Source organism: Pteropus medius, unplaced genomic scaffold (genome assembly GCF_902729225.1).
Source record: "Pteropus medius unplaced genomic scaffold, Ma_sr-lr_union100, whole genome shotgun sequence".
In the NCBI taxonomy this organism is placed as follows: domain Eukaryota; kingdom Metazoa; phylum Chordata; class Mammalia; order Chiroptera; family Pteropodidae; genus Pteropus; species Pteropus medius.
The window spans coordinates 30,594,174-30,618,080 of record NW_024354502.1 but is presented as its reverse complement, the minus strand read 5'-3'; the positions used below and the strand labels follow the sequence as shown (position 1 = coordinate 30,618,080).

The window sequence follows — 23,907 nt, the reverse complement described above, 5'->3', positions numbered from 1 at the left end:
ATGTCTCGCTCTGGAGGCTAATAACCAGCTCAGCCATTACAGATACGATAATGGTGTTTTTAGTGATACTTGGTTCACTGCCCATTTCTCTCATTCATTCTCAAATATTTAGCATTTTTTAAATTTAAGAGGTCAAGGTTGGGGTGCTGAAAAAGGTCATATTGAAAAGCAGCTTATGAAAGTGGACTATAAGATTGATGTTAGAGTCGAAATAAGGTCTTCACTTCATAAAGTCATAAAATTTTGGAGATGGAAAGAACATCAATACATCTATAACTTTTTATTTATTTAAAAAGATATAAAGCCAAGGTTTAAAAAGAGATCATCTAGATGTGCTTTATCATTTTATAAATTAGAAATGTCCAAATGAGTAAAATACCTTGGGATTTACCCAGTGTATGTGTGGTGGCGGGGGGAGGGGGTTTGCAGATAAGCAGGATGGAGATAAATGTGGGGGTGGCTGATAATTTATAGCTTATTTCCTTATCTTTTTTATTTAAATAATTATCAAAAGGATTATATTAATACTGTATGGAAAGATATCTGAAAGAGAAGCCAGGCAGAATTCACAAGAGGATTGAATGAGAGATAATGGTCTCTATTCAATTATTAAGAATACGATGAGCCTCCTGTGAAATATTATGTGTGGCACCTACTCTTGTTGCCTTGGTAGTAAATAGAAAATAGGACTAGAGGGCAGAAGGCAGATGCTAAGGTGTTCTCCAGTGGGAGCTGCTAAGTACCCTGCTGAAAGGAGCTTAAGAGGCTCTTGAAAGAAAGAGCCTGTCTTCTTCTTGTCAAGTTGTAAGGAATGGCAAACTTCAAGAGATGGTAGGTAGGCCAGGTAGAAATTTAATTGGGTTTAATTGTTTTTGCTCCAGGAAATAAAAGGAAACTTCTTCGGTCAGCATTTGGCCAGCTGAGTCTGCCTCTTACCATCAGGGCCCAAATGAAGGAGAAAGAAGCTGGTGCCACAGCAGAGTGTCCCTAAGGACTCCACAACCTCATTATCTCCCCTTAGAGCTGAGGACCTAGGGCCAGCTGGGAAGGCTTAGCACCTGCCTACCGGAGCTGCTTTCAGCCTGGTTCAGAAGGGCATGTTACTGAAGTTACTATTATAATTCTAGCGAACTCAACTGGAGTAGATGGGGATTAAAATCAACCTTTTTGGTTCAAGATTCCATTTCCCAAACCTTCTGTGAAGGGACAATCTTAGCTCAATCACCTCTCATTCAACCCTTCAGGGCCTGGATTCGTATAAACAGTGGCCTAACATTTCTGAATTGAGAGAGCATCAGATCCGTGGCTGGGGTCTTATCCGACTAGAGAGAATGGCGAAATTAATAAAGGGGCCCTAGTTGCATTCAAATTTCAAAGATGACCAATTCTTCCCAGAGAATATTGAATTTCACTTTTCTCACCTACCCTAAAAATACCTTAGGCTCCTGTAATCCAGCAAAAATCAGAGCAACTTCCTTCATTCTGCTTCATACACCATCCAAAGCATCATAGTATTCTTGGGTGACTTTGGGCAAATTAATGTTTTTGTGCCTTGATGTTGTCTTTTGTCAAATGGGGATACCTCATAGGGTGGTATTAAAGATTAAATGTGTTAAGACATTTAAAATGTTTAGAATAGTACCTGGCCTGTAAGGGTTAACAATTATTTTCAAATCTTTTCCCCTTCTTGCACCTTCCTGTGTATCTCATTGTCACTACAGTGAGGTATTATGGGCCAGAGGGCACGAGAAGGGTCACATCTTGGGAAGCATGATCTTCCCAGGCCCCATTTCCTAGTATGTCCCAAGGCCACCTCCCCTAATCTGGGAAAGCATTGCTCCAAATGCTGGACAACCTTTGGGGAGGACAGGCCCCTCTGAATTCTTCAGGCAGGTCAGGCTGGCGATGGGTCACCCATCCTGCCTCTGTCCTTTCAGTGAGAATTGCTCAAATGAAGGAGAAGGCCTGAGCAGATCTCCTGGTCAGCCATGTAGGGCTGTCTGAACTGAGACTTGGGCATCCTTCAGAAACTCTGAAATCATGGTGTTCACTGCAATACCCGAGCCCATCTGGCAATTTGAAAAACAAAGTTTTCCATATTAGCATGTCCTAGTGAGAAGCGTGATTTTGCAGTTTCTCCAATATGTGCTACTCTTCTTCTCATACCAGTAGGCTGCAAAGGCAAGTTTCCATAATGTGTGGAAATACTGGACCTAGTTTAGTAAATGGGACCGACCATTTTGGCAGTGCATCTCACACATGTTTTCCAAAATGTATATAATCTCCACTCTGCATCTCGGCTTCCCAGTCAGCCGCCAGGCAATATGTTCTGAAGTGTCAGTTCTGAATGTAGCCAGAGCCTCACACAGTGGGGAAAATGAAGCATGGCCAGTACACTTGATGATGGGGGATGCTGTTAGAATTATATGTATGCACCTCATGAAGTCCCAACATCTCACCCTCAGCAGAGAGAGATGAACTGTTGAAGAACTGTCTGCATCATTGCTTTGGGACCTGAGCATGGACTGGCAATTTAGTGCTAATGGAGATTGTCGGGGAAAAGCTGGGAAGTGTGGAGTGGGTGTGGGATCCTTCCTGCAGCACAGCCCAGGGCTCTGGGATGGGCGGTGCCTGTAATTTCCCCAAAGAGCTGATTGTTTTTGTCAAGCAGCCCCGATCATCTGATTGTTCTTTTCACTGATGTGACTCATTTTAAAATCTGAATTGATTGGATTCCTTTGGATTCCAATTTAGCTAAGATTTATTGAGCCTCTGGTGCGTGTTCAGTATCACACTAACAATCATACATGTTGTTTGGACCTAGTCTGGCTGAAAGTCCCATTTAGTTGATTTGGGGACCATAATCCTATTCAACTCAAGAAACATGTAGTGAGTGCTTCTTCTGTGCTGGGCGTGGAGATTCTGAGATGAACGACTATGAGAAGATACCTCATCTCATACTTCTCTGCCGGGGTAGTCTTGGGTGGTCCCAGAACGGCTCAGCAAAAGTATTTGCTTGTTCTTAAAACATTTAGTTTTTTAGGGATTTTATTTCTTATCCAAAAAGAGAAATGGGTACTGAAGCTGAAATTTGTTACTGTATATAAAAACATTCTGTTCTCTTCATCTGGTTATTTGATGAGAAACAGTGATGTTTGGATGCCTGTTTGCTTCTCACTATTGGGAAAATAACCCTGTCCCCTGGTGACTGGCCCCTCGAATCCATTCTCACCCTTGTCTCCAGCATAAGGGCAGCATTTCTGGGATTCTGGGCACAGAGACCACTGAGAGCTCAGGCTTCACTTGGATACTCTTGTTGGCAAAGTCTTGACTGTGGGCTCCGCAGAGCTGGGCCAGGCAGTGGGGGCGGGTAGGTGGGTGGGGGGATTCCAGAGCATATGATTTGAAAATCAGAAGAGAGGGAGATGACAGATATATAAAAATGCACATCGATCTTTCACATTGGGAGTGGGAATATTTTTTTTTTAAAAATCTCAATTCTGAAAAAAAAGGCCCAGAGGGCAAAACCTTTTCGACTCCGGGGCACATGAAGAGTCAAATTCCATTGAGGTCATGTCAGAGTGGGCCTGCAACTAAAGAGATTCCTTTAGAATGACAGTCAATATCTGGACCCAGGAATAAGGGGAACCCCTGTGGGTATGTGAAGAGAAAATCCTAGATTTGGCTTCATTCTCCCCCACCTTCCCAATAGTGACCTCGGGTTTACTGTTGGCCTTCTCTGGAATCCATGTAGCACCTTTCTCATGGGTTTAAAAATAGACTCCAGGCTGGCCAACCCTCTTAAAAGGAACACGATAGAGATCAGTGCCAGCACTGTGGGACCTGATACCCTGCTCTGATCACCTCCCTAAATAGACCCACACTTGGGATCCCTTGCTCTGGTGAGGCGGGGCGCCCTAATTGGCCACTGGGAGCTCACCACACAAAGTTAGATAGAAAAACAACCAAGACTCTCTTTTCTCCTATCCTTTTCTTCCTCACTAATAAAAAGGGTAAGAAGGAATTACAAAGTCTGAAGGAAGTCAGACTGGATTTCTTAGTCCACTCGACATGACAGCTTTAGGATATGTTCTGTCAAGTTCCTTCCTAAGTAACAGGGGAGGTGCTTGTGCAGGAAGGCACAATGATGTCTGCATGAGGAATAACATTTTCCCAGCAACGATGCTGTTGATGGTTTAGAAATGCCCGGGGTACTTGAAGGCTAGCTCCCGGTGGCGATAACCCAGCCTGCCTTTCTTGGTAAAGGGTGGAGTTCCTGGTACTCACCCTTATCGGCTGTGCCCAGAGACTCTAGGAGCTGGGGCAACTCCCTGTGTGCAAGCGAGGGGCAGGACAGATAGAGGAATGGTGGAGAGCAAAGTTGAACTTGTCAGCAGGCCATAAAGCAGCCAGTGGCAGGAACGCTGCAAGAGGAACTATCAGACATGGGACTGGGAAGCAGGGCTCATCTGTATACATAACTGGAGAATTGTTTCCTCACTGCAGAGAAAATGGAAATTGAAGATGGTGTGTTATAAGCCCAAGAGGTCTAGTCGCTCCAGCAGAGCTCTGGGGACTCTTGGGGTCCTATTCTCAGACATGAGTGTTTGACCTTGGATAAGCAGTGACTAGGCCCTTATTTTCCATGGTAGAAACAGGATCAGTAACCTTCCACACTTCTTGGCGGGGCGGGGAGTAAGTAAGGAGGGGAAGAGTTAATCTTCGACAAATGCTTTGGTTGAGGAAAAGGAAGGAAGGGAAGGAGGAAAAAAGAATGACCTCTGTTATTGAGTACCTACTCTGACCAGAAGTGGGGCTAGGCATTTTTATGTTACGTGCCTTGAGAAGTGGGCCAAGTGATTTTCATTCCACTGATAAGGATACCAAGGCTCAGAAAAGTTATTTCCCTATCAAAAGCTCAACTGTAGTGGGCCTCCTAATTTCGAGTATATTAAGGCTGCCCAGAAAAGCAAATAGTGCTATTGTTATTAAGTCAGTTCCAAGTCTGAGCCCATCGATCGCACAGGAGACTTAAAGCAGGAGGAGCACGTCTGCCCTTCAGGTAACTGCAGGGGAGAGTAGGGCTTGAGGTACCAGGAGGCCCTGAGTCTTGGCTCGAATGTTTCTTTAGAGGGGAGCTAGCTTGTGTCCAGGCTAGCCACGGCCAGAGGCTGCCAGTTTCTTTTCCCCAAAAGTGTCCTGGGGAGGCAGAGTCATCTAGGAAACCTTCATGCTTGGGGCTTTTGCTTCAGGCTTTTGAGTGGAAAGAAGTATTCTCCCAGTTTCTAGAAAAGCTAAAGATACACCGAGCAGTTCACGATAGTGGGCCCATAAAACGTCCCAGGCTCCCACCCTATCCAGAGGTTTCATGTGTTGCACAGTGAATTTCTTCTCTTCTTTCTCTGCCACACTGTTTCCTCCTGATGTAGCTTAATGTGGCCTAGAGGACCGAACTCCACAGCGGAAGCCTCCAGCACTTCATTATGCTTGTCTGCCAAGGGTACTGAGGGGCAGTTGGTAAAATATTTAGCAAGATTGGAAAAAACCTGTGGACGCCATGAACCTATGGGATAGAACAAGTGGTCTGGCGTCCTCACTGAGAATCCCGAGTTTTTTCTTTAGCCCATCAATCCCTTTCTGTTTCTTTGGTTTAGTTTCACTGATTCTCACTGGCAGATCTCCTGGGCACACTGAATACCTGCAATAAAAAGTGCAGCCTTAAAGTATGAAAAAAAACAAAACAAAACAGGAAACGGGCAAGGAATAGGATGATTATTTGTCATCTAACGGTGCGATAATGATGGAGGGTTGAGAAAGGACAGTCAATGGGGAAGAAATAATGGCTTATCTTTCTGAATCCCTAGAACCCAAAGAGACCCCTAAAAGTCATTTGGTTTATCCTGAGCTTCTATATGCCATATCGAACGGTGAGTTAACTTTCTCTGCTATCTTAAATGATTCCCAGCAAAGATTCAGCTCTTTCTGAATAATCTAAATCTTCTCTACATCAATTTAGCCCCATGAATTACAGTTTCCTTACGACTAGTAGAAACGGTGGGTCTGTCATCTTCATATATTAATAGCAAGCATTTATTTGGCACCACAGCCCAGCACTGTGTTAAGTACATAGGGAGCCAATGGGGAAAGCGAAAGGACTGGGCATGCAAAACATGTGAATCAATCTGTCTCTGACTGTGGGAAACTTATAATCGAATCATGGTGACCAGACTATCACACCTGGGGAGGGGCACAATATAGTTGGTCCCGTCCTGGAATTCCATGCTCTAGTGCTGGAGGAATTTACATCTTAGGGACTATATCCTTTAGCCTGCTCTTCTTTAGTGTCTATCATCTAAGTTCCTCTAACCTCAGTCCTTACTGAGCAACATGTCTATAGTCATTTCCTTTCTTCTCCTCTTGGGCCTTGTCTGACTCTTTACATATTTAAGTTGCGATGAGGTCATGGCTAATGTCAAGAATTCTTGGTAGTCCTGAGGACACAAGTCCCTTGATAGTACCTCAGTATCCTTCCCATCACTCTCACACTACTATGAATTGTATTCAGCTTCTAGTCCACTATAACTATCTCTTCTTTTTGCTTTGTGATTGCATATAACCCATAGCATCGTATGGTGTAAAGAGTTAGGAGTTATAAGATCTTATAGATCTTAGCAGTTATAAGATCTGGGTACTGAAATTGGACTGGGAAGTTTTTGCTATTTAACTTTTTTAACATTTCATTTGACTTGCAAGATCTCAGTTTATCTTACCTTTAAAACAAATATTCTCAAAACTTAGTAATAAGGAAACAAACAACTCAATTTAAAAATGGGCAAGAGATTTGAACAGATACATCACCAAAGAAATAAATAAATATGTGGATAGCGAGTAAGCCCCTGAAAAGATGTTGAACATCATTAGTTATTAGGGAAAACCCCATTAAACCACACTGAAATACTAGTACACATCTATTGGAATGTCTAAATTAAGACTGACACTACCAAGTGTTGGCAAGCATGTGGACCAACTGGCAGGAGGAAGGGATTACTAAGGGGCAGGAGGAAACTTTTGGAGGTTCATTATTTTGTAATGACAGTTTTATGGGGGCTTACATAATATCAAAACTTACCAAATTGTACATTTTAAGTATGTGGTTTATAGTCTGTCAACTATACTTCCATATAGCTGTTAAAAGGTAGTCTTTCAGTTCATTGCACAAGTCAATAGTATCAGTGTTTTGAAAATATTGTACATATTATTCATTTCCATTTGAACAGGGCATTTCCTCTCTCTCTAAATATTAATGTTGGAACAGTGCTTTAGAATCCCTTGAGATATTCCACTGGGCTATGATCAGGGCTGTTCCAGTAACCATAATTTATTAATTGAAGCTCTCGGGATAGAGGATTGAGCAGATCTGAGAGGCAGTTTTAAGAGCCACAGGGCCAGAGACCTGTAGCATGATCTGTGTTTTAAAAAGTGTGCCGGGGGAGAGAAGGGGCTGCAGTGACTTCTCCCTTCCAGACACCCTGCCCTTGGGTACAGCAGTGTGGGCATTTTCTAGCCACCTTTTCAGAGGTTGCTTGTCCTGAAATTCATCCTCTGATAACGTTGAAGGTCTTGGGCCTGGAGAATTCTGATCCTGCTGTTTTTAAACACTACTTTTTTTCACCCACAAGGAAAGGAGTTAGTTACATTATACACTTCAGATCACTCTTTTTTGGCAACATCTGGATTTTTTCTCTTGATTTTTCTTTATCTCACAAATTTTGGACTTCCCCCTAATTGTCGAATGGCCTCGAAGAGCACCTTACTTCGTAACACACTCTCAGAATTTTTTCTTCCCTTCAGGAACATCCTCCAGATCATCTCTTCTGGCTCTGAGCACATTTTCGTTAGGAATCTTGGCAGTGCTGGTCACAGAAGGAAGGGCTTTGGGTCAGTAAGACCCTCCACTTACCAGTGGTGACCTTGGTCCTGACTCGACCTCTCTGGGGTTTCTCCATTCACACAGCCTTAATAGCATTACCTACCTTAGGAGGTGGCTGTGAGGGTTAAATGAGGTAATTCGACATGTCTATCGCCTAAGGTGCTCAATGTGTTAATTCCTCAGCAGGACACAGCTCTTCTCTACCCACGAGTCGGGGCAGGAGGGTGGAAAAAGTAGTTGTTATTGTGTCTAGATGGCTATTTGAAGAGAACATAAAGCCAGGCTCATAATACAGAACGATTTGAACGAGCAGTGTTGCCAGAGGCCCAGGTACCTGGCCTTGCTTTTGCTGACCATTTCTCTGAGACTTAATGTTGAGCCCGCTGGTAACAATCCCCTGGTGTCACACTCCCCAAGACGTGGCCAGCCCCTGCACGCTTTTGACATCTGTCTCTGAAATAACCTCACGAAAAGGTGAGGATGGTCTCGGAGCAGCCTTGGGTGATATTTCACCAATACCAAGGACTTGAGGGATGAAGGAGACGGTAGTAACAAATCTGTATCCTGCCTCTCAGCTTCATTTCGTGTCTGCGCTCGCTCTTCAGCAGAAGCTGGAATAGGCTGATTAGCTGGGATCTCGGGACACGATGTAAGAGCTCAAAACATGCTAATTGGTTATGGGGCATAAATAGACTTTGCTGAGCTCACCCTGGCCGTCTTTACAGGCCACGGGGCCCATTCAGTAAGGCAGCCGGGTGGCAGAAGGCAGGGCGGGAGCGCCATGCAGCTTGGAGCTCCTCACCTCCATTGGACGTGTGTGCCTCCCTTCTGCAGCAGCAGGACGCCCGCTCTCCGCTCCGGCCCGCACCTGCAGCTCGGGGCGCACCCCACCCACACCCTCTACGCACCCCCCTCCGCTGGGCTTGGCAGCAGGTGCCTTCCCTCCGGAGATCGCTTCGCATTAACTTTCCCATCTGACATAATAATGGAGAGAAAATGAAGAGATCCCATTAGAGGCTGGCTGGCTGGCAGGCTGGAGGGCGGGCGGGCGCAGAGTCCGCGCCGAAGCCGGAGCCCAGCGAAGGGAGCCTGTATTTTTAGCCAGATGCCGCGTAACTTGCTGGCTCTCCCGGTGCCGCCGAGCAGATAACGGGGGAGGGGGAGCAGGGAGCCGGGCTCGGCTTGCAGCGCGGGCGCCGGGCGATGGCAGCGAGACAGGGCAGGTCCGGTCCAGACGCTGCGGTGAGTGACGACCGGTCCGCGGTCGCTCGGCCGGGGAGCTCAGCGCGCGGGGGCCGCCGTGCGGGGACCGGGCCGCGGGGCCCCTTGCTGCGGGCTCCGCGGGCGCCAACTTTCGGGAGGGTGCGGGGACGCGCACCGGGCGGCCGCGGACGCTTCCAGCAGGATCCAGAGGAAAATTCCTTTGGCCCAAAGGCTGCCGTGGCGGAGAGGCTGGTGCCGAGAGCCAGCTGGGGCGAGTGGCGCACGCGGGAGTGCGGAGCCGCCGCGCAGGTTCCCAGAGGGGCCGCGGGTCTCTCGGGCCCTAGCGGAGGCTGCGTCCCCTTCACGGGAGGAGAGTCCCGCCTAGCGGATTCTGCTGTGGGGCTGCCCGGCAGCCCCTCATGGTGACCCAGCTGGACCAGCGAGGATGCCACGGCCCTGGCCTTGGCGGGAGAGGGGGCCGCCTCGCCCCTGGCACCCCTGACCCCTAAACCTTAGTAACACGATGGCCTTGAGGTCCAGAGGTAGCAGGCAATAAATGGAGGCGAGACGAAGGCAGACCTGTAGTGTGCCCAGGAGCCTGGTGCTTTCTCTGTACCTTGTCACTTTCACAGCCCCTCAACGAGCTGTGTATTATCCCCATTTTAGCAATGGGGAAATCGAGGTTTGGGAAATTCTAAGAGGCACAGCATCAAGTGGCAAAGCAAGAATTCATGCCAGGTCTTCCCAACATCAGGGTCCACTTTGGTTTTTCACACTCGCAGCATCCCCCAGCCTCTAAGGCAGGATGCAGAAAGAGCACAAGGAACGGACAGCGTTTTTCCCAAAGCCTCACAGTTGGGAGATGATAACGGAACCCAGGACTCCTGCTTACAGGTCTCATTTCCTTAATGGCATCTTTAATTTGTTAATTTTATCTTTGCCAATGGTAGTCTGATTGGGGCACCTGGAGACAGTTTGTAAATCTTTAACAGCAGAACTTTCTGGAAAGAAAAAGGAGAGAAACCTAATGAAAGCACACACACTGTGGCCCAGGGTTCACATCTGTTTCTCTGTAGTGGATGGGATAAAAGCAGGGACCACACCGGTGTGCGGGCTGGCTGGAGCTGACTGTTCTTTCTGCAAGGCATGATGTGGGCTCCGAGGAATACCAGGCTCTGAGTTTGAAGGAACTCTCAGATGTGGAGGACAACTCGACAGCCACGCAGACAGCTCCACATCCAGAATGCTGCCTGCTGTATTTAGTCTTCTGGACGAGCTGCGGTACCTGCAGGAAAGGGTCTAGAATCTCTTCCTGGGGGTTCTGACAATGACTTTGTTAAAGAAACTGCATTTTGCCCAAATAAGACCCTTTGGGAAAGAGACTGTCGTAAAGCTGTTTACAGAAATTGTCAGTAGTTCAGTTTCCATTCATCTTTTGAGATAAGAATGTTGCACTCAAAGACCTGGAAAAAGTAAGTCATGATTTGTCCTGGGAAAACTTAGGCCATCTCAAGTGCCAGAGAAGATGTGTAGAGGCCCTGGGGTTCTCTTACCCAGCCCGAAACTAAACTTTGCTTGGCCTGTGTTTCTGAAGCCTTCACTGCTCATGGGTTACAAATATGCTGACATTTAGCAGCGTGCTTCCGGCCTGTCTTTTCCAGGACACTGGAGCCCCCTCGGCTACTTATCTATTACTATATTTGTATTACCCCACTCAGGAAGTGCAAGTTTAAGAATAGTCTGGATGTCTCAGGTAACCAAGGGTTCACCTCCCTTTTCCTGAGCAGCCCTGATGACAACTTGAGTCCCAGGAGGAATTCCATTCTCTTCTTTTCCCCTCCATTTACTTCCTCCTGAAATGAGGGCTGAAGAGGGCATGGCCTCTGAGCACAAGTGGAAAGCTTCGTTCAGCCAGAGCTGAACTTGAGAAGAATTTTATGGGCAATAGAAAATGATTGGCCCATCAGGCAGTACAGCAACACTGGAGGCAGGCTACCTAGATTCAAATCCTGGTCAAGCCACATATTAGTTGTATGACTTTGAACAAGTTATTTAATTTCTCTATGACTAATTTGCCTCATCTGTAGAAAGGAGACAAAAAAACACCTGCCTCATGAGATTATTGGGGGGATCAAATGAATTAATGTAAGCAGAGTGCTTAAAACACAGTAAGAGCTTTATAAAAGAAAACTTATTTTGTTATGAAAGGAAGTTCAGGGACATCACATGGATTAACCAGCAGGGATGCGGGTCCGGTACACACCAAAATGTGTATATTCCCTCCTCCCCTCAATGCAGGCATGAGCAATTTTCTCACAGGTAAATTAAATGAAAATGAAGCTCAAGATGAGGAAGGGGCAAAGACACAGGTGTGCAGACTTGGTGGTGTGCTCAGAGGGGGCGATAGCTCCTCGGTGGTACAGAGTTTAGGGCCATCGTGGACTGATTTTCTGGACACAAGGAGCAGCCTCCTTTAGCTCCTCTAGTCTCCTGTCACGGAGAGGCATCTCTGAAGGCTGCCGCGCAGGGGATGGTTAGGCTCAGAGAGGACCGGGGACTGCTCCAATTTCTCATAGCCCAGAGATACTCTGGTTACTATTTCATTATTATTATTTTTGCCACTGTTGTTTTTCTGGTTAGCATTTACTCAGATAAATATTCTAAATGGAATATTTTGATTCTTTTGGCTCTTAATCTGCCCTGTTGGATCACACAGACCGTTCCTAGATACATCAGGAAATTGTACCTAGGACGGGTCATTAATTTGGAGTAACTTAATTAGATAGTTGGGCAGAGAACAAGATGGTGGCAATGGGTTTAATATTCCATTTGCTGTGGAGCTTAAATATTCCTGGCACCTAGGTGGGGCTCGATGAAAGTGCGATGAACAATGGGTGCGTGTGTGCATGCATGAATGACCCCTTTGTAACCCAGTCACTTCGTTTTTTTAAATCATGAGGGGAGGGACCAATATTCTGATTTTTTATTGTCTCTCCCTTTGCCCTAGCAAGATCCTGGACTTGAAATGAGACCTCAGTAAATATAATGTACAGCGAAGGTGACACTATTATCTACAATTCACTTGTAAGATACCCTGAGGATCCTGCTTATGTCCTGACTACTCTATGCCTAGAGAAGGCCAAATTGAAAATGAAAAAGCCCTGGCCATTGAATTTTACTTCTAACTATCTAGGTGACCTTAGCCAGTCACTTTATTTTTACCCTTAGTTTTATCATCAGTGAAAGGAAGGGCTGGGACAAGATGATTCCCTTTTAGAGGTCTGACTTGGCCTTAACACAGGGCTCAGGGGTCAGAGCCGAGATCTGCTGGGAACCCTTTCTCTGCCATGGATTAAACGTTCGATTGGAAAAGGTAGGTGTCCCCTTCCAGCCCCTACAATCTGTCAGGGTTGGCTAGACACCCTCAGGTTTAAAACTGCTGAACATACACCTCAGGGTCAAGGGCAGTAGAAAGGCGTAGGCTGTAGTCAGGGAGTCCCAGGCCGATACCCTGAGTGTTAACTAACTGCAGAATTTGAGCACATTATTAACCTCTCCTGACCTCAGTTTTATCACCTCGAAAATGGGGATAATGATTATACCTATCTCACTGATTGCGATGACGATTAAAAAATATTGCATTGGTAATACACTTGCCCAATGACTCATAATAGTATTATAATTCCATTATTATACAAATTGCCAAAACTGTTTAGCCTTCCTCAGCCTAGTCTAAATGGGGATTCCCTTACCCTCTATTTATCTGCGGGTCTGTCAGAAATATTCTCCTTTGCTTCCTAGATTGAGGGCTTTTAACAAACAGTATCATTAGTTGATATTGCATCTCTTTTTACCCACCATTCTTAAGTTTTCATCCCAAATTCTATTATTGTGCTACAGAAGATAATTTGGGTAGATGGGATAGATAGAAGATATAGCTCTCTAACACTCTCATTCTTTGGGAATAATGTAGTATCTTCCCTAATAGTGGGATATAGGAAAATACTATAATATATATAAAATAGGTGACAGACTTTTTGAATCAGCAGGACAAATAGGCATTTCTCTAAGGGACTAAACCTTGAGTCAGATTTTTCTGAGAACCAGCTCCTAGGGAACCAACAGATTGATCCTTGTTTCTGAAATATTTCCTCCATCACAGATGCCTTGCTGAAGAAGTAGGGACACTAGGTGCCCTGTGTTTTAGGTCAAGGGAGGTGTTGGCCTACAACACTCTTCATGCTTTGAAATATTTAAAAGAGGTAGAAGGTTTGGTTCCTGCCCCGAGAAGCAAACGATTAGGCTAGGGAGACAGGACTTGCAGAAATCAAATAACTTGAGAAAGGGGTATTTAAAATACATTTTAAAAGTCAAAAATCAAGCTCCTGTTTGTAGGCTGAAAGATGGTAAATATTGAGTATCCAAGGATAGCATCCTTGGATAGAGGAGATAGGAGCTGAGTGCGCCCCGAAGAAAGGAAAGATTGGAATTAGCAAATGTGAGTGGCAGAGAGCTTGAGGGTCCTGGGAATAATCAGAGGGTACCCTGAGGCAGTTGGAGGTGTGGATGCCATGGGGAGACGAGATGGGAAGAGGAAGAGGCCCTCCTGCCACGTGGGGGGCAGCGAGATCCAGATGTGCATATTTGTGAACAGGCAAACTCAGAGCTTGGATGTGGGACTGTGGGAGGCAGAGAAAGGAAGCAGCTCCTCTAGGGTAGTATGGAGGACTGAGATGGCGAATGGGAGAGAGAGTCCTTGCCTTGCTGTGAAGGTAGTGTCTGTTTAATTGGTAAAGGCATGCACCCCTGCTTTGGGGAGGGGATCACGGTTTTATTTTTTGTTTCTTTGTATGTTTGTTTACTTACGCCTACAGCACCTGGTCTCTCATCCAAGTACTAACCAGGCCCGATCCTGCTTAGCTTCCAAGATCAGACGAGATCGGGCACGTTCAGGGTGATATGGCCATAGACGGGATCACGGTTTTAATTGTAGAGTATTGAGATTGATGGCTATAGACTTTGAGTCATCCATGTTTAGGGATTATCATCATTAGCATGTGTATTAGTTTCCTGTGGCTACTGTCACAAGTTACCACAAACTTAATGGCCTAAAACAGACATTTATTCTTTCAGTCTGAAAGCCAAAGGTCTAAAATCGAAGTGTCCACAGGGCCATGCTTTCTTTAGAGGCTCTTGGGAAGAATCTGTTCTTTGCCTCTTCCAGCTTCTGCTGGTTGCCGGCTTCCCCAGCTTGTGGCTGCATCACTTCAGTCTCTGCCTCCATCTTTACACAGCCTTCTCCTCTGTGTGTCATCTCTTCCATCTTTTATAAGGATACTTGTCATTGGATTTAGGACCAACCTAGGTAATCTAGGATGATTTCATCTCAAGATTCATAATTCGATTGCATCTGCAAAGTCTCTCTTTTTTTCAAATAAGGTGACATTCACAGGTTCTAAGGATATATATTTTGGGGGCCACCATTCCGCCCCCTAAAACGTGTTCTCTAAGGAGGGAACATGAAGGAAGGAGAGAGAGTGCCCCCCACTGGAGAAGAAACCATGATGCATGGGTGGGTCTTCTGGCGGAATGGCATCGCATGCTCCACCTATGGCCTGTCACGTGACTCTTACCTGTCAGACTCAATCTGGATAGGCACCATGTGCCAAGCACTGTGCTCAGCACTTGTGCTGATATAATAGTTATGATAATATATATTATTTCCTTTTGTCTTTACAGCAAGGGTATGAGAAAGGCCTTACCTTCCCTGGCTTACAGATAAAGAAACAGCAGAGTGCCTAAGAACGCAGGGCTCTCAACTGCGTGCAGGGGAGCTGCGCTGAGCCACCTCACCCCCTCCAGTCACGTGCTCTCTCGCTATACTTGTTTGCATTCGTTGACTTTATTTTATTGTCTCTCTCACTCTTTCTGGCTGTCATTCATCCTTAATACAAACAAATGTTCCTGGCGGCAATGTCTTGATATGTTGGTGTAGGTGGCTGAGCAACAACCACGTAACTGAAGTGCTTTTACTCTCATTCAAGATGAGAGGCACCTTTGAGTTAAAGTTCACATTAAGGTGGCAGCAAAGCAAGGAGGTTAATCTCACTGATTTCAGAGCCGGACCCTCATTGGAGTCCTGGCTGTTCCTCTTACCTGCCGTGTGATCCTGCACAAGTCATTTTAGCTCTCTGTGCCTTGGTTCCCTCATCTGTGAAATGGGGACCACAATAGTACTTATCTTGGGTTTTTTTAAAATGAGGATTAAATTCATATCTGCATGTGTATAAATATATATTATATGTAAAGTGCTGATAATGGTTCTTAGCACACAGTAAATGCTACGTGCTGTTTTCTTAAAAAACAAAACCACGAGATAGCACCAGAGAGCATGTGTTCAGTTCCTGTGGTGACTGCCTCTGTGGCTCACTTGGTGCCAGGGGCTACACGATATAGGCTCCTCACTAAAGACGTGGAGCTCTTGGAAACATCAAGGCAGTAAGACACCAGGCTTTGAATGGGGTTCCTCATGGGTCCTAGCCAAGAATGCTTACTCATAAAAGAACCAAAAGGAAGGGAGGCTGGGCTTGAAGGCAGCCTCTTTACAGACCCTTGAGCAGTCCCACCAGGGGCTGTAGGGCCCGTACCACATGTGGGTACCATGATGGGCACCAGGGTGTGGTAACAAGAGGGTGCAAGGTTGGTGCCATGACCTCAGCCCCTTTTCATAGCCCTGGGCTCGAATGGGATTGCGAGGTTGTTACCACACAGAATATACTCACAGCCCACTGTTTCTCCTCACAGGCCGATGCTGCTACCAGCTTTCTCAGGGCAGCAAGATCAGGTAACTTGGACAAAGCTTTGGATCACCTGCGGAATGGGGTAGACATTAACACCTGTAACCAGGTAAGTGGGATGGGGACAGGCATGTGGTCACTGAAGAGTGGCTCTTTCCTGGTGCCATTCCCTGAGAGTTTTAATCCACTTCTTTTCACCTTTTTCCAGTGGCCTCAAAAAACCCCCAGGGCTCCCACCTGCTGAAGACCCTAACCTCGTTGCTCATATCCCTGCCATAGTCCAGGGCCCCACAGAGAAGGGCTGATGCCGGAGCACTGTGGGCTGGCCCGGGCTCCATCCCCTGCGGCCTCTTCCTTTAGAAGTTGCTGTTGGTCCCTGCTGTGGTCTTAGAATATGTGGTCTTTGAAAGTGGGCACAAGGAAGGGCCTTTGAAGGATGTTATATCAGGGATGACATTAAATCTCCTTTGTCTGTCAGCAGCCTTTGAGCATTCTCAGTGGGCTGAGAGAGAAATAGTGATGAGGACTCGCTTACAGGGTGTTGACAAAGGCGAGACTGGCTCAGATGAGAACCTACGTGGCTTAAAAGGCTTCTCTGGAGGTTTCTGGTGCTAAGTGACAGGGGCTTGGTTTCAGAGGGGGGTAGTAATGAAACTGAATGTATGCAGGACTGCTTGGAGGGCAGAGTCAGACCAGAGCTCTAGGAACTGACAGAATAGAAAGAGAAAAGGGGTGTGGCTTGGGCTTGTGGCCAGGACACTTTTGTTTGTTTGTTTCTGCCAGCCAATTAAGTTGTTCAGGTACACATGCTAATTCGGTTTCTAATTTAGAATAAACTTGGCTTTTTTTTTTCTTTTACCATTTTAACCATTTAAAAATTGTTTTGAATTGTGGTGAAATAAATACACATTACAGAAAATTTACCATCGTAACCATTTTTAAGTGTACAGTTCAGTGGCGTTAAGTACATTTTTATTGTACAACCATTACCGCCCTCCATCCACAGAACTCTTTTCATCTTGCAAAACTGAAACTGCAATAACTCCCATTCCTGCCTCCCCCCAGCTCTTTGTCCTTTTGTGACTGGCTTATTTCATGTAACATAATGTCCATCCATGTTGCCATGGGCTGGATGACTTTTACAAGCCTGCAGGGGCAAATTCCCGGAATGCAGGTTAACTTCCAAGGCAATGTGCCTCTGTCCCTCTGCTCCATTCACCTTGCTTCAAACGCAAAATACCACTTGTTCTCTCTCCAGGGGCCAAGGCCCCATTTGCATTCAGTTGGTCTTCTGTGGTGTAAATTCACAGCTAAAAGATCAGAGAGGACTGAGCCGGTGGTGGGTGATAGGAAACAGAAGTAGTTGTGTGATGTGAAGCATACGCCCTTGGCTGTGAACTGCAGAGGGGAGAGGAAGCATGAGGCGGACTGAACTTGAGGTTCCAAACTGGCTGGGGACGAGCAAGCCCTCCTCCTCTTTTTTTGTCCCTCTGTCCAAATATGCCAACACGTACCTAAGGACATTTACAGTGATTCTCACCAAACGTGCAGAGCTAAAGGTTGACCTTTGGATCGCAGATGGAAACTCTGAACCCCTTTCTTTCATGGGAAGAGCCAATGGGAGCAAAGTCTGGGCAGAGTAAGAGTCCTAGAGTCAGAGTGCCTTAGGAGAGGGGACCGAGGAGCTGGCTGAACACTGCACTTGGAAACAGCTGTAGGAGTTGCAGCCCTATTGTTTCCAGTCCCCCAGGTGGGGAAATTGTTCTCTTTCTCCACTGGAGATGAATTCCTGGTGGAGAGAGGCCATTTCTGAGGCTTCCTTTGTTTAGGCTGAGGCTGCAGAAATCCAGATACATGTTTCTCCGCAGTGCAGTTCCCGGTTGGGGAGCACCAAGCCTCCAGAGGCCTTTCAAGGGTTAAGATGCCAGCTCTCAAAGGAATCCATTTAGCAGAAATGGGGACGACTGAACGTTCATAAGCCTTGAGCCAGGGCTCATTTTCAGTGTGAAATTGGAAGATTTTGATGACACCCAGGGAATGGCTTTGTCCTGATTGGTCTCCTGTCGGTGAGGCCCTGGGTGTAACTGGCTTGTTCCTCTTCCGTCTCTCCTCAGAGCACCTCCTCGGTTCATCTCAGGCTAGGAGAACAGCAGGCACCCAGGCATTATTTGCACATTATTGACACCATTTCCTATCGATGGATCAGCTCAGCACCAGTGACAGGTCCCGCTTACCCTGCTGGAGACTGAGGGGAGGCTCAGACCTCAGAATGGAGAATGCAGTCTTGGCTAAGACCAGCCTCTTTCTTTAAGAGAGCAAACTGCTGCTAGCAAGGAAATGAATGTCAGGGGAGTAAGAGGAAGGATTCACTATAGCGCAAAGCCCCTTGCTGTTGGTTTAGTCCTGACCCTCCAGATCTTGGGCCCTGTTGGTCTTTGTCTTGCGTTCTGTGACTGCCGCAGAGGCAGGGAGCTGCAGATGGGTCACCCCTGGGGGGTGCCGGTTTTGTCCGAGCCTCATTCTCGTTTTACAGGGCATTATGGCTTTTGCTCTGGAGTGGAGCATGTGGGTAATGGGGAAAGGACCATAGTAGCTGAACTTATGCCCTCATTAAACACATTAGCGCACCCATAGGGACAATGCTGCTGCTTGATAATGTTCACAGGGCTAGCCTGTAATGGCACTAGAGCTTTCTTCTCTTTAAAACATGCATTCGTTGTTTTGAGGAGATAAAAACAGGCTCTTGGCCTGGAGGTCATAGCTTGAGAATGCGCTTTGTGAGCTGGTGGACTGTGATAGCAGTAATATAGCAAACGCTGATCCTTATATAAGTAACACACTTTCAAATAGTATGTTTTGTGGAAAGAGCACGTGCTGCTTGCCATAATAGGAAGTAATTACTCTAAGTAGTGTGAAAAGAGGAACTCTTGGCTTATATAAGAGACATCTGAATATTCAGGGCAATTTCCTTATTGCATAGATTATATCTACTCATTTTTATCGTCGTCATCATCATCATCATTATAGTTATAGGAAAGAGCAAATTCACACATAAGGACACACATATATACATGCATGCACCAAAAACCTATATGTGAATGCTGGATTCTTTTATTTATTCAAGCATCGTTCATGCTTTAGACCCATTGTCTTTAGCCAGTGTCTTCCTGTTCATCTCCACGTGTATATGGAGTGCTGGGCCTTAGGGATTTAGTAGTAAAAAAAGAAAAAGAGAACTTATGAGGCCATAAGTTCAGCTCTCATCCTTTCTGAACTATAGTGGTAATGAAAGCTATTCATCAAATAGTCACATAAATAGATATGCAGACCAAACTATGTTAGGCACTGTGAAGGAAAGGTATAGGTTTTTATGAGAACATATAAGAAAGACTTGACTTAGAGTTGAAGGTCAGAGAAGGCTACTTGTGTGGAAGAGATAGTTAAGCTAAAGGGATGAATGAGGTAAAGAAAAGGAAGAACATTCCAATAGTAGAGAACAGCCCGTGCAAAGCCCCTGAGGCAGGGAAAAGCATGGCCAGAGTGACTGCAGTGCAGAGAGCAAGAGGGACCACATGAGGCTGAAGAGGTAAATTTGGGATCGTGCTGCATCTTACAGTCGGGAGTGATAGTCACAACAGTCTATAGCTGGGACGGTGTGCCCTAGGGCCCAAACAGTGTGTGCATGCATGTTTGTGCATATTGTGTGCACAAGGGTATGTTTGCTTGCTGTGCCACATGTTAGCCTTGTCATTGCTGATTGAGGAGAAGGATCTTGGGGAGGGAACAAACTGGCCAGAGCAGCAGCAGTGGGTGGTTGGGGGTGGGGTGGGGGGGGTACTTAAGAGCTTGAGGCAATGGCTATTGACCAAGCGCAATGGAATTATTTTAGCATTTAACAAACCTGTAAAGCTGTATTAGCATGTCCTGATAGAATATCCACTCTGTTTACAGAAGCAGTGTTAAAGATTCTGATCTTTATCCTAAGAGCTGAGAGAAGCGAACCACAAGTTCAAGCACAGAAGTGACATGATCCTAGGTGCACTTTAAAGGATCACACTGGCTACTGTGTAGAAGACAGATGGAAGGGCCCAGAGGTGGACATGGGGAAGACAGTTAGGAGACTATTGCAGTAGTCCAAGAGAGAAATGTTGGTAGTTTGGATAAAGGTTGTCAGTGTGGAGATAGAACAGGCCTTGGTGATAAATAGAATGGAGGAAGGCAGGAAAGAAGATTGTAAGAAATACCCTCCAATGTCTGGCGTATGCAGGAGTGGAGACACCATTCACTGAGACAGGAAACACTGGGAGGGGACTCGGTGTGTGGAAACAGGGTGAAGAGACAAGAATAAGGCTGTGTGGTGATCCTCTTAAGGAGTCTTTGAGAATCTAAATGAAGATATAGTAAACAATTGGATATGTGCGCCTGGAATTTGGATAAGAGGTCCAACCCAAAGATAGATATCTGGAAGTCATTCAGTATTCGAGGAAGTCAAACTCAGGTGTTGGCTGATGAAAACTGAGATTAGAGGCATGTTGAAGCCTTTGTGGAGTCATTCCACCTGTATTTATTAAACACCTATTTTGTGCCAGGTACTGTTCTAGGCATTCAGCGAAACAGACAAAATAGACAAAGTCTGTGCTCTCGTGGCATTTAGATGCTGGTAAAAAAGATAGACAATAACCAAGAAAAAGATCAAATATGTGTCAGCTAATGATAAGTATCATGGGGGAGAAAAATATTTTGTATAAGGTAGTTAAGGAAGGCCTCTCTAAGGAGATGACTTTTGAGAGACCTAAAAGAAAAAAAATGAGACTATGTGGTTTTTGGGGAAGAGCATTCCTGGAAGAGGGGAGACATGTGCAAAGGCCCTGGGGGCAGGAGTTAGCTTGGTTTGTTTAGGGGACCAGTGAGAAGAATGGTGTGGCTGCAGTGGAATGATCGAAGTGGTAGACACAGAGGTGGGAGAATTTTCCAGGACCAAATAAATCTTAAAGTGTTATGGGTCATGGTGACGACTTTACTCCAAAGGTGATGAGAAGCCACTGGAAGGTATTAAACAAGAGATGCTCAATCTGATGTAGGTTTTTAAACAATCACCCTGGCTGTTATGTGGAGAATAGACTTGGGGCACAGGGACAGAAGCAGGGAGACTGGTCAAGAGGCTAAGGCAGTGGACCAGGTAGATCCCTGTTGTGGCTCTAGGTAAGGGGCAGGGGACAGGGGACTTGCTTCTTTGGGCTTGCTGTGGTGTGGCCCTGATTATGGTGATCTCAGCACACAAGATACAAGGGCATGTAGGAGCCAGAGGCTCTTTACTCAGCCTGGGACCATGTCATTCTTGCCATTGCAGGAACCACATGGCAATGGAATGATTTGTTTGAGTGTCAGCTCAAGAGCCATTTTGAAGACATCCTTGATTCCCAAGGCTTGAAGTAATCTCTGCCTTTACAATTGATCAGTACCTCTCTTATAGCTCAATTGTGTCCTACCGTGTAGTGTGGTAATGCTGAGCATTATCTCTTATCTGTCCTAGTGGATCCTAAGCCACCTGAAAGTGAAGTCCACGAATTACTTATTTTTCACAGCACCTGCATTAGGGTCTGTCATATAGCAGATGCCTGATATTTGAATAAATGGCCACGTAACTATGCACATACCAATAGCAGCTTCATATGTTCCATCTCCAGAATTATTGCTAGATTACTTAATGAAATAAAAATATTTTATTATGGAGGCCATAACAATGAAAAAAGAATACTTTCTGAATGAACTAATTGACCTTACACATTTACTAGTTAGTCAAATAAAAAGAGAACAAGAGGAGAGTACTCAGAGCCTCTGTTCTCCTGAATTCCTAGAACTGTGGGGACAACGTGGATACTCTGTGGAGGCACCTGTGTCTCTGTCTCTCTTCTCTTTTCTCTGTCTCCTCAACTAAAATGTAGGCACTTCATGTAGGAGAGAGTGCCTGGTTTTATTTGATGCTCCTTGTCATGATTCTGCCTGGCACATAGCAGATCCTCATCCATTCCATCAGTGGATGCTAAGCCTGCTAACCACTGATGATTAAAGCTTATGTATTTGACACTTAGCCTATGTAGGCACTTGATCTAAGCACTATCGCTTTTAGAAGTATTGTGAAATAGTCATTCTTAAGATAATGACTCTGATGGTTCAGATTCTGGCACTAGCCCCACTCAACTATGTGGCAATATTTATTGCAGTATCCAGAAGCTCAACCATCTGAATGATTACAAAAACATAAATAACTCCAATGCTAAAACACAGCCAATGGAGCCATGCTGTCTCCCTCGATGGTCCCTGAATTTCCACATGTACTATCCACATATTCCCCATTACTGCTGGATACTTGTTTATCTTGAAGGTGAAGGGTTTTAGGCATTTCAAATAAATGGAGCAGCTGTAACAATAGTTTCTGCTGCAGAGTAATCTTTTCTACAGAAGCTAAATGCCAAATCTTTTGATGAGGAATATCTTGAGCTCTGGAGACTGTGATAATTGCTACCTTTCCAAATTACAGAATCTTAGAGAATATGGCATTCAGCTCTCTTCACTGTATAGCTCAGAAAGCTGAGGTCTAGAGATTATTTCTGAATATCTTCTGAGATTTATGGCTTTGGATTTGGTGAGATGGGCTTAAGAAGACCACCTAAACTTTCCCTGCTCATTCATTTAGTCCATCAATATATATTGAGCACTTACAATGACCCACACACCTTGCTAGAGGCTAACTTCATTCCTCAAAAACTAAGAGGCGAGTAAAGAAGTTGAGCTTGTGTATAAATTACAAACTCAGTGTCATAAATGCCATCCAGAATGAACACAGAAGATGTTTTCATTCATCTATTCATTCATTCAACAAATATTTATTGAGCTGCTCTAAGGTGCCATGTGCTGGCTACTCAAAGATTAGTAAGTCCCAGTGCCTGCTTTCACATTGCTTCTAGTCTGGGGATAGTGGCTAAAATATTGATGAGAAAGGCTTTGAAGGAGGAGTAGGAGTTTTCTAGGTAGAGAATGCAGCAGTAAGGGAAATGCAGCAGGAGGACTGTGAAGAGGCACAAGTGGTGGAGGGTATGGGCAGCAGAGAGTCCAGTGGAGTTGAGGTAAATGAAATGAAAGAGGTTGAGGATGGTGATCAGTCAGGCTAAAGCGGTTATGTCTAGGTCAGTGTAGAGGAGAGCCTGTTACTTTTTCCTGTCTTCTTTTTCTTGGGGATAATTGACAAGCATAGAAATGACATTCGACTACATAGTTGCCTGATTTTATCTGCACTACCCCCCAAACTCACACAGGAAGCTTTCCTCATATGATAATATGGTAATATTAAGCTGTCTTAAAATTTGCTCTGGAATAGCAAAGAAGGAGAGAGAAGAATATATTATTGCAGCCTCCACATAGGAAAGGTGTGTTCTGTGGTGTGCAGTTAAACAAGAGACACAACTAGATGCCCTGTACCTGGTACCATAGATTCTTCTGAAGTTCTAGTTCTTACTAGAAAAATATTAATGAAAAAGCTGAAACGTATAAACTTCCAGCCCCTGAATTGTTTTAAATCTGTAAGTTACCTTTGTGTTTCAGCAGAAAAAGCTATTTAATATTCATCTTGCTAATTATAATGACCAATTTACAGTTTTAAAGTAAGTTGATTACTTGTCATGAGTCCAAGTGATCCACAGTGTTCAATGATCATAGATTTCAGTTCTACAGTGTCTCTGTTTTCCTGAGCTCCTCCCTAGGCATGACTACCTTTAAGGCTTACATCACCCTTGTGTGGCGGACAGAGCAGATGTTTGACAAGTGAGGCTGATGAGACTCAGAGAGGTGAGGAGGTGAAGAGCCTTCCTATGTTAGAGCCTGAGTCTCCCAACTCCCAGCCCGAGTCCCAGCGCACTGTACCCCATGGATGGATTTGAGACTTGCAGCGGAGCCTGTTGTTCTTCTGGTCGACCTTCC

General features: G+C 45.4%; 1 protein-coding gene and 1 pseudogene across 5 annotated transcripts in view; one reads left to right on the top strand and one right to left on the bottom strand.

Annotated features, from left to right (window-relative positions):
• ANK1 (ankyrin 1) overlaps window positions 1-23,907 on the top strand; it is a 189,724-nt gene that overhangs the window by 84,864 nt on the left and 80,953 nt on the right. For 4 of the 5 annotated variants that reach the window (XM_039853545.1, XM_039853546.1, XM_039853549.1 and 1 more), the window contains exon 2: window positions 15,938-16,039. In XM_039853545.1, the coding sequence (XP_039709479.1) occupies window positions 15,938-16,039 (102 nt within the window). Of the gene's footprint in view, window positions 1-8,936; window positions 9,173-15,937; window positions 16,040-23,907 lie in introns of those variants that run through there. The other variant, XM_039853547.1, reaches the window with a different exon arrangement.
• On the bottom strand, window positions 13,999-14,104 carry LOC120595878 (uncharacterized; annotated as a pseudogene).